General features: G+C 37.3%; 1 protein-coding gene across 2 annotated transcripts in view; it reads right to left on the minus strand.

Moving 5' to 3' along the window:
• The window catches only part of LOC309498863 (uncharacterized protein), a 149,665-nt gene extending 141,078 nt beyond the window's left edge, over positions 1-8,587 (minus strand). For both annotated transcript variants that reach the window (XM_082169813.1, XM_082169812.1), the window contains exon 1: positions 8,284-8,587. In XM_082169813.1, coding sequence (XP_082025939.1) covers positions 8,284-8,362 — 79 coding nt within the window. In that variant the 5' untranslated portion in view covers positions 8,363-8,587. The remainder of the gene's footprint in view (positions 1-8,283) is intronic.
• Between the last annotated feature and the right edge of the window lie 7,449 nt (positions 8,588-16,036).

A 16,036-nucleotide genomic window follows, 5' to 3' on the forward strand; every position in this document is an offset into this window, starting at 1 on the left:
CAACAATGGTGACATGATTCATGCAGCAATGCATGCTGGGAGCTGCTAGTGATGGGCAAATGAAGCTTTGATGAAGCACTGAACCACTTAGAAGAATTGTTTTGAAAATGGGTTCATTACTCGAAGCTTCAGTAACAGCGACCTCACCTGGTGAAGTGCCAAGGCTGCATCTAAATGATCCCAGCTAGATAGTGGACAGGAGGCTTTAAGACGAGTGAAATAAATCTAGTGCACACACACACACACACAGTGCACATATATACTAAGAATGGGATACCCTTCTTTTTACAAATAAAGATTGATGAATGTGTGTATTGTGTTATTGGGTATTGGGGAGAGAGTGCTTGGGGAAACAGAGGATTCGTTCAGATGTTTTTATACAAACTTGAGACAGCTATTATATAGGCTACTGATAGTTACAGTTCTATAATTCAACTTGTAGCCTACTATTTAATAATAATATTTAACAGCCAGCACACATACTTTATCAGGAGCGATCAGAATAAAGTTTTCCCACATGTCAGAATGACCTCTCTTCCTAGATGCTTCCATAGTAATGAAAATAAATCGATATGAACAAACTAATGCTTGTCACTGTAGTAGAGGCTACTACGAACCAAACGCAATGTTGTGCATTAAAGTTTTTATGCTTTGAGCGTGCTACAATTCAGACTGGAAACGAGGCGGTGCCAGTTGCAGTGGCAGCACTGACTGGTTTGCGTGTGGCGGTGGCGCTGGGAAACACTCAGGTGATTCATTCAGAGAATGAAGCAGTTGCTGCTTCTGACGTCATATGTCACGTGATTTTTCCGTACCAAAGCAGCCTTCGGAGCAGTGCTTCAAATGGAATTGTAGTTAATGGTTTGAAGCACGTATCAAAGCTTCAGTGTCAGACTGCCATCAATACTCACAGGTGTCTGACTATGATCCACTGCGAGAAGAGAGACCTGCGCTGTTTTCACTCCTCCTCTCCTCACTCATATTATAAAACGAATGGCTCCCAGCATGCATTGCAGCATGAAGCATGTCACTATAAGCTGATTGTTTTAAGTCAGTGTGTGTGTCTCTGCGTTTTCGTATCTCGCAGTGTATCTAAAAATTAAAATGAAGAATGTTTGATCGTTGGCAAAAAAAAAAAAAAAGTATTGATGATACAAATATGTTAGTAACAAATAACCTCTTTTGGTCAGTGATGACGTGTCAATTTTTTTTTCTATATGTGACCCTGGATCACAAAACCAGTCTTATGTTGCACGGATATATTTGTGGCAATAGCCAACAAAACATTGTATGGGTCAAAATTATAGATTTTTCTTTTATGCCAAAAATCATTAGGATATTAAGTAAAGATCATGTTCCATGAAGATATTTTGTAAATTTCACACCTTAAATATATAAAACATTTAATTTTGTGAATGGATGCAGCACTATCGCCAATAGAAATGGACAACTTTAAAGGCGATTTTCTCAATATTTCGATTTTTTTGCACCCTCAGATTCCAGATTTTCAAATAGTTGCATCTCGGCCAAATATTGTCCTATCCTAACAAACCATACATCAATGGAAAGATTATGTATTCAGCTTTCAGATGATGTATACATCTCAATTTAAAAAAAATTACCCATAAGACTGGTTTTGTGGTCCAGGGTCACATATGGTATTGAAACAAAAAAAATATTATATATATATATATATATATATATATATATATATATATATTAGAGGTGGGCATAGATTATTTTTTTTAATCTAGATTAATCTAGATTAATTTTGAAATTAATCTAGATTAATCTAGATTAAAATGGCTCATTTGAATTCTGCCGAAGGCATTCAGAATATGTGTGCTACCCAAATAATGACTATAAAAGTAAGTCTTCACAGCAAAAAGTCCAGTGTTAAATTAACTCTCCTGGGAGTTTATATGGCTCCAGAGTCAGTGTTAAAATATGAGTGTTAAATTAACACTCAAGAGTGTTAAAGTTAATGAGCTCATTAAGTCATTCATTGAGTGATGATTGACCTTTATTGAAGACACCTGATGTTAGCAAGCAGAATCACTGAAGGAGAAAATCTCATTTTTTAAGACACCGTTATGGAAATCAGTGTTTGCTTTAGTTGGACTCTTGACCCATAAACTGTAAACATTAGATTATCTTTGACTGTTATATCTGAGTTATAACTGCCAGATGAACAAAGAGAAAGGTGATCAGATGTTGTTGGTTATGTTTTGACATAATCATCTTTTGACCTGAATCACAAAACCCATTTAGAGTCTAATCTCTGACTTAAATGTATATTGTTGATTACAGCATCACTGTGGTTCTACAGCATAAGATCTTTTTTTTTCTAACTAGTCTAAAGGATTTCTTAAAAGTTGTTCTGATAAAACCAAATCTTTCTTTTAGGCACATACAGACATCAAGAATCAGTGTATGAATCTCAACTATGGTGACAAACAGAATATTCAATTAGGAAAAGGAAATTAGTAAGACAAAACAGATCATAATTTATTCATACCGCAATGCATGATGGGAGCCATGAATGAGTTTTGATTGGTGGCATCCAGAATGCACTGCAACATGCTTTATTATTGTCACCATTGTTGAGATTCACAGGCTGATTATTGATGTCAATGTGTAAATAAAGTAAATTTCTAAGTCTTTTTATCAGAACAATTTTTAAGAAATATTTTGGACTATATTGATAATGATATAAAATCATTTGCTGTAGAATCACAGGCTGCTGTAATCAACAAGGTAAACCTGACTCTCTAAATGAGCATTGATATTCAGGTGGAATTATGATTATCAAATCATAACCAACACCACCTGATCACCTTTGCTCTTTGTTCATCTGAGAGTTATAACTCAGATACAACAGCCAAACAAAATCTAAAGTTAATGGTTTATGGGTCAAGAGCCCAACTAAAACAAACACTGATTTCCATAACGGTGTATTAAAAAATGAGATTTTCTCCTTCAGTGATTCTGCTTGCTAACATCAGGTGTCTTCAATAATGGTCAATCATCACTCAATGAATCACTTAATGAGCTCATTAACTTTAACTCTCTTGAGTGTTAATTTAACACTCATATTTTAACACTGACTCTGGAGCCATATAAACTCCCAGGAGAGTTAATTTAACACTGGACTTTTTGCTGTGTTTGAGAACGGGTTTCTCAAGCCAGGTGGCGCATTAGACCAGGGGCTCATCTCCTGTTTCCAAAATGCATCACAAACTGCTTGAGAAAGCTGTTCTACTCATAGACTGTAAAAGGTTACTACTGTACTGTTACCGTCCGTAGGCAACATTAGGTAGGCCTATATTATTAGCAACTACTATAGGCTATCAATTAGGGATGGGCGATATGGCCTAAAATCTATATTGTGATATACATTGCAGCCTCTTGTGATAACGATATACAGTATATTATAATAAAACCATTTCAGAACAGATTACACAGACCCATGCTAAACAACTGCTAAATGTATTTTTTTAAAGGGTGTATGTAGTTTTGAGAACATATATTGTGCAAAACTGTAAGTATACAAAATAATTTTGCAGATAAATAAAATTTAAGTACACTAGCTGCAGAGACTTAAGTAGGTCTAATGTTTATTATGGCTTGGAGCTTATGAAACCCCAAATTTAAATTAGAAAATTCTAACTGATGTATTTTCAGTTAAAAAGAAACACAACAACGATTCTTAAAATCGAGATTATGTGCTACACCACTAAGATATATTGGAATGGGAATAATACGCGCGCGCTGGTATTCAGTGATATCATGTTTCGTTTTGAATTTGAGGTGGTAGAACGGATTAGTCGTGTGTTAACTTACCGAACTGTTACCCCACACACTCTGTATATAGTTTGCTGCTGCTCGTCTGACGGCTTAAACCCGAACCAAGTCCAAATAATGGATGTTGCACCGATCTTTTTCACCAGCTTTCACTTTCAGCCGTGTTTACTTAAGATGACGACGAATATGCGTTGCAGCCGGGTTTACCTCGCGGCCGCGGGTAGATTGCGTCATCATAGCTTGTGTAGTATAGAGCCATCTCCCAACCCAACTTGGAGAATAGATTAACGGCGATATTTTTTTTATCGCGCGATAAGAGTCTCGCGTTAACGCAGCACGTTAACGCCAATAACGGCCCACCACTAATATATATATATATATATATATACAATGTGTGTTAAAATGTAACTCTGGATAGAATAGCACTGGGTGGAGGAGAGTTTGTGTTTATGAAAAAAAACTATAGGTATATTTTATAACAGGGCTAATATGGTTATATTCTATTTTATCTGTGATGTTAGTGCCTATTATTAAAGACAAAGCTAAATAAAATAGCATGGATAATTAGGCTAGTTTATAACCAACATGGCGCAGATGTTTGTATTTTTGCTTTTCTAGACTTTACTATCAAGATTCTAGATTTGTACAACAGGCATAATTATACAATTTGTATGTGTTTGTTTTATTGATGCCTGTAACACCTTTGATCGGGTAAATCATGAAAAACTATTGTATAAGTTACACAACAGAGGAGTTCCAAAATATCTAGTGCGAATTCTGGCTTTTTCAGTCAAATGTTTTTTTCAGTCAGATTCTCCTCCAGTATGTGGATGTGGAACCATTGGCGTTTTAGCTTATATGTAACATGTAATATTGTGTTTTTCTTTTCTTTTTTTCGTGTATTTGTCTGTTCTTTTTTGTGTTTTGTTACTGTAAGTGTTTTGGACCATGTGTCCTTAATAAAACTTTGATATGATATGATATGATACAACCTGGTTCTAGTAAGAACTTTTTCCGCGGATACCTCGTGTCTAAAGAATCAGAATCAGAATCAGAATCAGAAAGAGCTTTATTGCCAAGTGTGCTTGCACCCACAAGGAATTTTTCTTGGTACTGAAGCTTCCAGTGCACATATACAAATACAAATACAACAAGAAACATAGTAATACAAATTCTAAGAATAAAATATATTTAAAAAAAATAAAATAAAAATAGTATAAAAAGTAAAAAAAAAAAAAAGGGGTCACAGTTGGGTTTAGTCTGAATAAACATTTACAGATTATGAACATATTTACAGTATTTTGAGAAGTATGAATAATATAAATATAAATATCACCTGAGTTAGAGAATATTACACTAGACAGTGGGAGTCTAGTGCATGTTACAGATTATGAACATATTTACAGTATTTTGAGTAGTATGAATAATATAAATATAAATATCACCTGAGTTAAGAGAATATTGCACTAGACAGTGGGAGTATTGCACTTGCAGGCATATGCCTTGGGGGGCATGTTAAGTGTTCAGAAGGGAAATGGCCTGTGGAAAGAAACTGTTCCTGTGCCTGGATGTTCTTGTGGCCAGTGATCTGTGTCGCCGTCCTGACGGTAACAGTTCAAACAGGGGGTGTCCAGGGTGAGTGGAGTCTGTGATGATTTTACCTGCTCTCTTCCTCACTCTGGAAGAGTACAGGTCCTGGAGGGTTGGCAGGGGGGCACCAATAATCCTCTCTGCTGTCCGGACTGTCCGTTGTAGTCTCCTGATGTCCGATTTGGTAGCTGAACCAAACCAGACAGTGATGGAAGTGCTTAAAACAGACTCAATGACAGCTGAGTAGAACTGGATCAGCAGCTCCTGTGGCAGATTGAACTTCTTCAGCTGGTGAAGGAAGTACAGTCTCTGCTGGGCCTTTTTCACAATGGAGTCAATGTGATTTGCCCACTTCAGGTCCTGAGAGATGGTAGAGCCCAGGAACCTGAATGACTCCACTGCTTCCACAGTGCTGTTCATGATGGTGAGAGGGGGGAGTGCTGGGGATTTTCTCCTGAAATCCACAATCATCTCCACTGTTTTGAGCGTGTTCAGCTCAAGGTTGTTATAGCTGCACCAGACAGCCAGCTGTTCAACCCCCAGTCTGTAAGCAGACTCGTCACCATTTTGGATGAGACCGATGACGGTGGTGTCGTCTGCAAATTTCAGGAGCTTGACAGAGGGGTCTTTAGAAGTGCAGTCATTAGTGTACAGGGAGAAGAGCAGTGGGGAGAGAACGCACCCTTGGGGGGCGCCAGTGCTGATGGTGAGGGTCCTGGATGTGAGCTTCCCCAGTCTCACTCGCTGCTGCCGGTCGGTCAGGAAGCTGGAGATCCACTGACAGATTGAGGATGGCATGGAGAGCTGAGTCAGTTTGGCTGTGAGAAGATCAGGGATGATGGTATTGAAGGCCGAACTGAAGTCCACAAATAAGATCCGTGCATAAGTCCCAGGTCTGTCAAGATGTTGCAGGATATAGTGCAGTCCCATGTTGACTGCATCATCCACAGACCTGTTTGCTCTGTAAGCAAACTGAAAGGGATCCAGAAGGGGTCCAGTGATGTCCTTCAGATAGGCCAACACCAGTCTTTCAAACGACTTCATGACCACAGACGTGAGAGCGACAGGTCTGTAGTCATTAAGTCCAGTGATTTTAGGTTTTTTGGGAACCGGAATGATAGTGGAGCGTTTGAAGCAGCAGGGAACTTCACACTGCTCCAATGATCTGTTGAAGATCTGCGTGAAGACTGGGGCCAGTTGGTCAGCGCAGGCTTTTAGACAAGCAGATGAGATGCCGTCTGGGCCTGAAGCTTTCCTAGTCTTCTGTTTTTTGAAGACTCGGCTCACGTCCTCCACACAGACCTTAAGCTCAGGTTGGATGGCAGAAGGGGGGAGGAGAGGGGTTGCAGGAGGTGATGGTGGATGTGTGAAGTGCACATCAGAGCGGGTGTGAGGTGTGAGTCTGGGCTTCTCAAACCTGCAATAGAATGCATTGAGAGTGTCAGCCAGTTGTTGATTCTCCACAGATCGGGGGGATGGTGATTTGTAGTTGGTGATGTTCCTCAGGCCTCTCCAGACTGATGCCGGGTCGTTGGCTGAAAACTGGGTTTTCAGCTTTTCAGAGTAGCTTCTTTTAGCAACTCTGATCTCCTTTGTCAGTCTGTTTCTGGCCTGGTTATACAAGATTTTATCCCCACTTCTGTAAGCATCCTCTTTGGCATGACGAAGCTGTTTGAGTTTCCCAGTAAACCATGGTTTATCATTAGTGAATGATAAGAATGTCCTGGTAGGAATGCATGTATCCTCACAGAAACTGATATATGATGTTACAGTATCTGTGAGCTCATCCAGATCGGTGGCTGCAGCTTCAAAAACAGTCCAATCAGTGCAATCGAAGCAGGCCTGTAGATCCTGCTCTGCTTCGTTGGTCCATCTTTTTACAGTCCTTATTACAGGTTTAGCTGATTTCAGTTTCTGCCTGTAGGTCGGTATAAGATGAACCAAACAATGATCAGAGAGCCCCAAAGCTGCCCGTGGGACGGAGTGATACGCATTCTTTATCGTGGTGTAACAGTGGTCCAATATATTACTGTCTCTGGTAGGACATGTAACATGCTGTCTGTATTTTGGCAGTTCACGGGAGAGATTTGCTTTGTTAAAATCCCCAAGAATGATTAAAAGAGAGTCTGGGTACCTTTGTTCCATTTCAGCTATATGTTCAGCCAGCTGTTGTATCGCCGCGCTCACACACGCGTCTGGAGGAATGTAAACATTCGCGAGAATGAATGAGGAAAACTCCCGCGGCGAGTAGAAAGGTTTACAGTTTATGAAATGTGCCTCTAAATTAGGAGAGCACATCTTCTTCAGTGTTGTTACATCTGAACACCAACTTTCGTTAATGTAGAAACACAATCCACCACCTCTCGTTTTCCCCGTTAGTTCCGCGATGCGATCCGCTCGGAACAGCTGAAAGCCCGGCAGATGTAGTGCGTTGTCCGGTATGGCTTCACTCAGCCAGGTTTCAGTGAAGCACAGAGCAGCGGAGTTTAAAAAATCCTTGTTAGTGCGGGTGAGGAGAAGAAGTTCGTCCATTTTGTTAGGAAGAGATCGGAGATTCGCAAGATGAATACTAGGGAGTGCAGTGCGGAGGCCGCGCTCGCGGAGTTTAACCAGCGCGCCAGCGCGCTTCCCGCGTTTGCGTCTGACCGCGCGTTTGAACAACACCGCTGCCCCTCCGACGAGAATGTCCAGTAAAACGTCTGAGTAATCAAAATCTGTGAAAAACTTGTCTGGTGTGTGTTTCCTAATGTCCAGTAGTTCGTCTTTGGTGAAACTGATAGGAAAAGAATGACTAAACGCAGAACAAACCAACAAACCAACAAAGCTCTGTTAGCTTAAAGTAAGTTACCACTAACAGTCATTAAAGAAAAATCTAGAATAGACACCAACCTGCTTTGTCCTCGTGTTTTATCCTCCAGGGTTCTGGTTCACTCGAGTCCTCCTCAGTCTCCTCTTTAACAAACACCATCTTCTTCTTCTCAGTTCAGTTGCAGCAACTCCAGATATTCCTGCTCGATTCAAAACTTCTATTTACGACTAGCCTATAGAAGTTGAGAATATGAGAAGTTGAGAGGATGAGAATATTACAGTCATTTACTGACCCGACTCAAATTTGGTATCTTTTTATAGACTTAACGTACAGTTATAACAGTTTGTATCATGTCAGTAGCACAACATCACACTAGAGATTAAGATGAAAACAAACCTTCTTCCTCTGAGGTCTAATGGCGGTCGGCAGACAAAAGATTGTGACTTACCGCCACACACTGGACTGGAGAGTGTAACTGAGCGGTACAAGACTTAGCCTAAGTTTTTTGCTACTTTTCCTAAGTTTGCCACCAGTGTTGTTTTTGGCAGCCCTTTTAGTTTTATTCTTTTGGACGAAAATGCTTTTTAGTTTTAGTCACATTTTAGTCACTTATAAACTTGATAGTTTTTGTCAAGTTTTAGTCGATGAAAACGCAAAAAGGTTTTAGTCAAGTTTTAGTAAAAAAAAAAAAAAGTAGTCAAATTAATTTAGGTTAAAAAGTATTGGAAATGGGCTTAGGTTTGACAGGTTGTAGCAAGTGTTGCAATTCGAGTGTTGTAACTCAATTCAATTTGAGCTACTACACACAGATAAAGTGGTAACAGTGGAATCACTGTTTTACTCCAAAAAAGCCAGGAATAAAAACATTCTTACTTTGGCAATTGTGGCTTTATTATATAATTAGTTAAATAATAATTTATGTTATACTTTATGTTATAATCTAAGTTATATAATAATTATATATTACTTTGTACCAATTAGCCTAAACTAATGCTCGGACACACTCGTGCTGAGTCCCAATTCGCATACTATCCGTCCTAAATAGTATGTGAAACTAGAATTAGTACGTCCCAAATCGTAGTATGTTGAAATGAGTATTCCAAAGATACCCGGATGGTCTACTATTTCCGGTTAGAATTCGAAGTGCAGATCAATGCACACTCTAACGGCTAATATTGCCCACAACCCATTGCGTGCGGGATGGAGGAGCTTTGCGGTGATGTAGACATGGCAGTCGGATGAAGCAGCGGAGATGCGCCCTCAGTTTTTAAGTGTAAGAATTCAAAATGTTTAACCCTAATTAAAGTTATATTTTATTGTCTCGTAATATTAATGGGTTTATGTTGTGCCAAAAAAGTACCGTGTTTATCTTGTAGGGTCCGATGAAGATACTGAGTGCCTCATTGCAGGCTACAAAACAATAAATAAAAACTTTTTTAAAAAGGCTCTAGTACAGTGTCATGCAAGTGTCTTTTTTATGTATTTCTTTTGATGTTTCTGTCTGACTTATTTGTAGTAATACTGTGGCTGTACAAATGTTAACTTTATCAGTCCAACCAAAGAAACATGGTTACTACACTTTTACTATAGTAAAAGCATGGTTCATTTTCATCGGGGTATTTTTAAGTATTATACATAAGTATAAGATTAAGTATAAAATACGTTAAACAATAGTTACACTATAAACTTTAAATATTTTAACTCAGAAAATAAGTAGCTTTCGTTACACACATTTGCACATGAACGTCAGAACCAGCAGCCTCACAAACGACCTGCGTTTGGTTGATCTACGACGACGCCCTGCTTCACTCCTCAATTTGGTAAAACACATTGTAAATGTATTGTGGAAAAAAAGATGGGAATAGTAAATAAAATTATATTGGATATATAAGAATGAATGAAATGTAAAATGTTTTGTTAACAGTCGCGGTGTGCGTAACTAGGCAACCACGTTCTCGTTTACGTTGCATGACGTCATCGAAGTATGTCCCAGAACGTGCATACTCTTTTGCTACACACTCAAAAGTATGTACTTTTTCATCACAAAAAAAGTACATACTTTTAGGTCGTAGTATAAGTAGGCGAATTGGGACTCAGCCTCGGTCTCTCTCGCGCACTGTCGCTCGCTCGCGCAGTTCGTTTCGCTTTTGTCCAGTCCGGCGCCTCATATCGAAGATGTGTGGCGAGTGACTAGCCGCAGCGGCAGTGTTGTTGTTGTGTGGAATCTGGTGCGCGGCATGGCGGCAGCTGGGTGGTGGGCGTACCGAAAACAAGGATAGGAAGCGGCAGCATTGCTGATACTTTTTTAGCTCAAAACAGACAGATTTCACGCAAAATAGGCAGAAATGACATGCATTGTGAACGTCAGACTTAAAATCATTTTCGTTCCGTCTCGTCTCGTCAACGAAAACTCGAAAACGTCTCGTCATGTTTTAGTCACCTTAGAGCCATTTTTAGCTAGTCATCGTCGCGTTATCGTCATAAAAAAAGGTGCGTCAACGAAATAATTTCGTTATCGTCATCGTTGACGAAAACAACATTGTTTGCCACTTGAACACACACAAATGCATTGCATTGAGAGCCATTGAATGAGCCAATAATAGAGCGTTTTTTTATTCGAGTCAAACACACATACATATAATTGAACGAGTCAACAGTCAATAACAGCAATTTAAAATATATATATATATATATATATATATATATGCTAATCAGCCACTGTGCAAAACACACACACACACACACACACACACACACACACATTTCAAAGTCAGATAAAAGTCCTACTGCAAGATTTGTTGACGCCATCATTGTGCATTGTTTATTCTTATATGTTTGTTATGTATCTTGTATATTATTATGAGGTTTATTGTTTATTCTTACCCGTTTTGTATTTGTATTTTTTAATTTTTTAGTTATGCCTATATACAGCCACTGAGTACTACAGCCATCTAGAATCATGTAATTGTTTTTAGATGTGACCAAAGTAATGCCAACTTGTGAGGTTTTGGTTGCTTCAACTTACTGGAATGAAAATTTCATGAATACTTTTTACTATGTTAAATATAACATAAAAATAAGCATATTTTACATAGAAAAGTAGAGGTAAATAAACATCTAAATTCAAAAAAAAAAAAAAAAAAGGATTAGGGTACAATAGGGTTAAAGGCACATCAGCTCATACTAGTAGTGAAAAAAAAAAATCTCTGACTGTTCTTAATATTAATGGTGTCAACTGCACAGATCCTTTTGATATCTAATTTTGTCACAGCCTTCTAAAAACATTTACACATCCGTGTTTGATAAACAAAATTGCGACAATTTTATAAAGAATTGGGCTCAAGCTCATGTCCCAGTTATTGATACTGATTGCAAAGCCTTCTGTGATTCTGGTTTGACTATTGAGGAAGTTCGAATAGCGCTTCACTCAATGAAGAAAGGAAAATCTCCAGGCAGTGATGGATTAACTGTTGAGTTTTATATTCATTTTTGGGAGTTAATCAAACAGCCATTGCTTTGTATGTATAGGGAATGTATTGATTCAAAAGAAATGACAGCATCAATGAAACCAGGCGTTATCCTCCCTGTTCCCAAACCGGACAAGGACACTCTTTTGATAGATAATTGGCATCCAATTACGCTCCTGACTATCGATTATAAAATTTTAGCCTTGGTTTTTGCTAATAGATTAAAGGTCAAACTTAATCAGTTTGTTGCAGAGACACAATCAGGTTTTATAAAAGATTGGCACATCACTAACAATATAAGACTTATTTGAGATCTTTTGGATTATGCAGATTTTATACATTCTAAAGCCGTGATTCTTTTCCTAGACTTTTATAAAGCTTTTGACACCCTTGAGCATGAATTTCTTTAGCAGACTCTCAAGTTATTTGGTTTTGGTGACTTTTATGTTAATGTTATTGAAATGTTTTATAGATAAATTAGCAGCTCTGTCTTAATTAACTTCAATACTTCTGAGAGATTTTTCATTACCCGCGGTGTCAGACAGGGCTGTCCAATTTCCCCCTTTTTAGTTATACAGAACTATTATCGTTATGTTATCCATGAACAAAGCTTGGAAGGTATATCCATCTTTAATAGAGAAATTTAATTCTCCCAGTTGGCTGATGACACGACTCTCTTTTTAAAAGATAAGAGTCAAATAACCAAGGCTATAAATGTAATTGAGCAGTTTTCAAGTGCTTCTGGATTGAAACTGAATATGTCCAAGTGTGAGATAATGACGCTCTATAAAAGTGACGATTCTTCAATTGATGGTATCTCAGTAAAAGAGACCGTAAGGTATCTGGGTATTTATTTAACAAAAAAATGTAGCAGCTCGAGAACAGCTACATATTTCTGGCCGGGTCAAAAAATAAAATAAAAATCTTTAATCTTTGGCTCCAAAGAGACCTTTCCCTTTATGGGAGGGTTCTTTTGTCCAAAGAAGGATTGTCTCGTTTTGTATATCCTTCTCTTTCTCTTTTTGTCAATGACTCTACTGCTAAAGGAATTAACCATTTTTTTACTAGACTTCATATGGAAAAACAAACCTCATAAGCTCAAAAAAAAAACAATCCTCTCAAATTGTCGGAAAAAAGGTGGACTTGAAGTGCACTGTAAAAAAATATGGTTGGTTTAACTTAAAAAAAGTAAGTTACCTGGTTGCCTTAAAATGTTGAGTTGATTGAAATAAAAAAAATGTTAGTTAATGCAATGGAGATTGGTTTAATCAATAGAAACTCAAAATATTATGTAATCTGAACCACATTAATTATCTAAATTGATTTGACAAAAGATAAAAAAGTTGTGATAACAAATAATGAAAAAATTTAATAAAATAAATAAATAAATAAATAAATATATATATATATATATATATATATAATTAATTTTTTTACAATGTGTTAGATTTTAGTGAGACAGTGAACACCTTCCAGATAAATTGGATTAAAAGATGCTTAGCAAATCCTAATTCTATATGGTTTATATCCCAAATCATATGTTTAAAAAAATTGGTGGCCTTCCCTTTATATTGAAATGTAACTACTTGCCGGATAGATTGGCTGTTGCACTTTCTAAATTTCATCAGCAGGCCCTTCTTGCTTGGAAGTTATGCTACACCCACAATTTTTCACCACATAAAACCTTTCTATGGAGCAACTCTAATATAATGATTAGGAATAAATCCGATTTTCTCTCTACATGGTTTAACAAGAATATAATTGGAATTTTTTGGATTTTGGATTTTGATAAATCTGGTAATTTTTGATCTTATGAAGAATGTATATCTGTTCATAATTTCCCCTTACCATTTAAACAATATAATGCATTGCTTAAAGCGATTCCTTGCGGTCTAAGTCAACTTGTTAAATGTCATCTAAGTTTTAGTAAGAGTGTCACCAAAAAACCTGATTTGATCTTAGATGGAATAAATATAGTAAGAAATGTAATAATTAGCATATTCGACAAATTCAGAATAAAAAATATAATGTTGCAAAGGCAAATTTTATTGGGCCTCTTTTATTGGACTTATAGACTTGAAGGAAGCCTGGCTATTACCTCAGTACTGCATTTCCAAAAAGACTAAAGCAGTTCATTTTAAGATCTTACATAAAATATACCCGGCGAATGATACTGTGGCAAAATATATGGATGTTGACAGTTCTTGCTCATTTTGTGGGAATGAGGATGTGTGAAAAAACTCAAAACTTCTGGAATAGTTTATCTTCATATAGGTAAGCACCTTGATTCTTCCAAATCCTTTTAGTTAAAGGATATAATCTGTTACTATAAAGATAAAGCTAATACTTCAATTAATTACATTGTCATTTTTTTCATTTTGTTTGGAAAAAAATTATTCACAAGCAAAAATTCTTTAAATCGCAGAGTACTTTTCCTGATGCATTTCTCAAATATCTATGATGATTTGTTTTGGTAATTACCACTGATGCATAATGTTTCCTCTGTATATGTTTATCATGTTATTTTATATTATGTACACTCTTAAAACGGATGTGTTAAAAACAACACAACCTGTGTTATATCTTAACACACTACTGTGTCTAGTTAAGGACAACGCATTTTGTGTTACTTTTAACTCAACCAGTGTGTTATTGTTCTTAACACAGGGAGTGTGTTGAAACCTTTTACACACTAATGTGTTATAGTTACACAACTTGTGTCAGATATGTGTCACATGTGACTGTAGTCGGTGTGTATTTGCCAGAGTTACTTCCTGTGTTTTTACAACTGAGTGTTTGGATGAACACTGAAATGTATTGTTAACTTGTGTTTATGTAGTCCAGTGACGTTTAATAAAGAGTTTGTTTGAACATTTGGATGGTTTAGACATCATGCATCTACATAGAAGCTCTTATTGAGAATTAACTGAGTTTTAGATGTTGATGTTTCATTGAATGTTTTATTTGAAGTCACCAGAATCGTGATTAATGGCTCCTTTATTTGAGCTCTTGACCCTTCACTCTTCTTTCAGGTTTTATCTGGCTGCTTTAACTGTATTTTAATGAAATGCATTTGTTATGGTGAGAGAAAATATGATCAGATGTTTCTTGATGATGTCATAATCAGCAAGTGCTGTTCTGATCAAGTTTTTGAGTAGGCTATATGGATGGTGCGCATTTAATTTATTTATTTGCTATTAGTTATAACAATCTTATGACACTACATCATGCTAACCATTATGTAGGGGCAGTCATGGCCTAGTGGTTAGGGAGCTGAACTGGTAACCCAAAGGTTGCTGGTTTGATTCCAGAACCGGTGGGAAATGACTGAGGTGCCCTTGAGCAAGGCACCTAACCCCTAATCGCTCCCCGGGCGCCACACAAAGGCTGCCCGCTGCTCTGGGTGTGTGTATCCACATTTGCAGTGTGTGTGTGTTAACTACTCACTACTCTGCTCCTAATGTGCAGGGCCGGCCTGAGGCATAAGCGAACTAAGCGGCTGCTTGGGGCCCCCTCGCCACCAGGGGGCCCCCAATCGAGTTTTTTTTTTTTTTTTTTTTACATATTAATTAACTTAAACAAGTGACATAAATGAATGAAAGGATTAATAATTCAAGACAAGAAAATTCTGATTTCATGATCAATATAACTGCCTACAACTGCTGCTGTGTCTGCCAGTGTTTTGAGTCATGCGCATAACCTCGCGTGCATAGACAATTTGTGCGCAAAGTCACGGTAATGTTAAGCCATGTCACAAAAATTTGATTTGATCAATGATTTATCCTTTAAATGTAATGATATTCAGAACAGAACAAGAATTTAAAAAAATAACTATAAACAAGCCAAAACGAAATAATTTAAAGCGAAAGTGAAAGTAAGCGGCGTTGGGCTCACGTATCTCTCTCAGAATCAAAATGTGTCAACATTCGCGATGGATTTGGATGGTAAACTATTCTTTATCATAGGCTTTGTACTTCACTCACGTTCCAATATCGACGGAAAAAATCATCCTCTTCACACGCGCAAAAAATGTGCTTGGAAACATCACAGTGGAAGATTACAAAGCTGGAATATGGTGTGTGTGTGTGTGTGTGTGTGTGTGTGTGTGTGTGTGTGTGTGTGTGTGAGTCGCGGGCGCGATCGAACAGTAGAAACATAAAAACATACTCCGTCATGTTCATACAAGACATCATTCAAACTGCAAAGTGTTGCAAAACGTTGGAGGATATTTTGCAAATAATTTTTTAAATATGTTTTGTGACAGTTTGTTTTTAGAAGTTTCCAAGAGTTAGTAAAAGAGTAAAGAAAAAGTTAACTTTTTTAAGTATCTATTTTTTATTAAGTATTTATTTTGTATTACAGTTTT

This window comes from Leuciscus leuciscus (assembly GCF_965113295.1).
Source record: "Leuciscus leuciscus genome assembly, chromosome: 1".
Lineage (NCBI taxonomy): Eukaryota > Metazoa > Chordata > Actinopteri > Cypriniformes > Leuciscidae > Leuciscus > Leuciscus leuciscus.